General features: G+C 49.7%; 1 protein-coding gene across 1 annotated transcript in view; it reads left to right on the plus strand.

Moving 5' to 3' along the window:
- Positions 1–274: 274 nt before the first annotated feature.
- Positions 275–1434, plus strand: part of garnl3 (GTPase activating Rap/RanGAP domain like 3) — a gene marked incomplete at both ends in the record, with an annotated part of 61447 nt that continues 60287 nt past the window's right edge. Inside the window, 1 exon segment of the mRNA XM_084442560.1 lies at positions 275–375. Within this exon segment, the coding sequence (XP_084298686.1) occupies positions 275–375 (101 nt within the window).

The following is a 1434-nucleotide window of genomic DNA, read 5'->3' on the forward strand; positions in this document are numbered from 1 at the left end:
CGGTTAGGCTACCTGTTTGGAGTTTGAAGTCGACCAACCATGTTGCGCTCTTGAGCCTCTGTTCAGTCTTTGTTAGAAGAGTAGAGGATACGTCTGCGGATCACTTTCTTTAGGCTATTTACTTGAGCTGAGGCGAGCGTGAGGGTTTTTCTCTTTTTTGGTCAGTCTTTCTTCCGCTACTCGCAATCCCTTCCTCCATTCCTCGCTCCCCTTGCCCTACTGGAAGATCATTGTTTCTGCGGAGTAGGCTAGCCTATACTCTTGCCCGTCACCCATGAATTCGGATATAAATGTGTACCTCGGCCGGGAGAAAGCGGGCATCATGCGGAAAAGAGCCCTGCTCCTTAGGAAAGGATGCAGCTTCGAGATTACCAGGTAGGTGACGGATTTACTTTTGGGTAGATTACGGTCGCCCCTCTCCACGGCATCCGAAACGGGAACCTTGCCACCCCAACACGCGCGCGCGTTATATCTGGACGGCACATGCTCTTTCTCTACTCACATGTAGCCTATCTATTGATAAAGAGGTAGGATAATATTTGAGGTGTCACTGCGGTTAGTGTTTTTGGCAATTGACCCGGTCACCGGAGCGTGCTCTATACGGGCGCCCGAGGGATGCCAGAAGGAAACACGCACGCACTGTTACTAGGCCTGTGTTGCACGAGAATGTAGGTAGGGTAGGAGCCGATCACGGTGTTTATTATTGATGTTATAAAAGCAGTCTGTGCGTTTGTCTTTTGGTTCAGTGCGCTTAACACGGGGTTTTGGGATTTTGGAGGCTTGCTTGCAGCAGGGCATGCAGATATAGCGCGTGCTCCCTTGACTCTATTGTCAATATTGTTCCTCTAATCATAATTGCCTCCAAAACCGTGCCGTCTGAACCATTCACCGGTGACCACTCCTGCATTACGCATGGGTGCCCGCGTCCGCCGCGACCAACAGCGTCCCGTCGGGTTAGTGTGAGGTGTGATGAAGGAAATGCACGGCTGGTCTACAGTATTAGCAGCTCGTTAAGAACTGCTCATGGAAAAGGAGAAGGTAACCGGTAGACCTAAATGACCGAGTGAGTTATGATTAATGACCGCACTGCTTCGCCGGCGCTCTCACGTTCCGCCAGCTGGCTGTTCTCTGTCCCCGCAGCATCACCCGGAGGTTCACCTCCTCGACACAAAACCGTAGCCACACACAGTGCACAGCGTGTGGCTTCAACTATAGGCGTATGTTGTTCAGAGTAGGCCAACCATTCACTTACTTTCTCTGATTATTATAAGTTCCCAGTTTGCCGCTAGATGGCTCTGTTACTGGCCACTATCCAATTCCATACATTGTATTATTTGTCAAGTAAATTGGATTTCACAGGGACATTTTATCCCTCCCAAAGGAAAAAAGAACATCAGATGATTAGATTTGGCGAGTAGGCTATACGTCACTGTA

The sequence above is a fragment of the Borostomias antarcticus genome (genome assembly GCF_949987555.1).
Source record: "Borostomias antarcticus genome assembly, chromosome: 8".
Classification (NCBI taxonomy): domain Eukaryota; kingdom Metazoa; phylum Chordata; class Actinopteri; order Stomiiformes; family Stomiidae; genus Borostomias; species Borostomias antarcticus.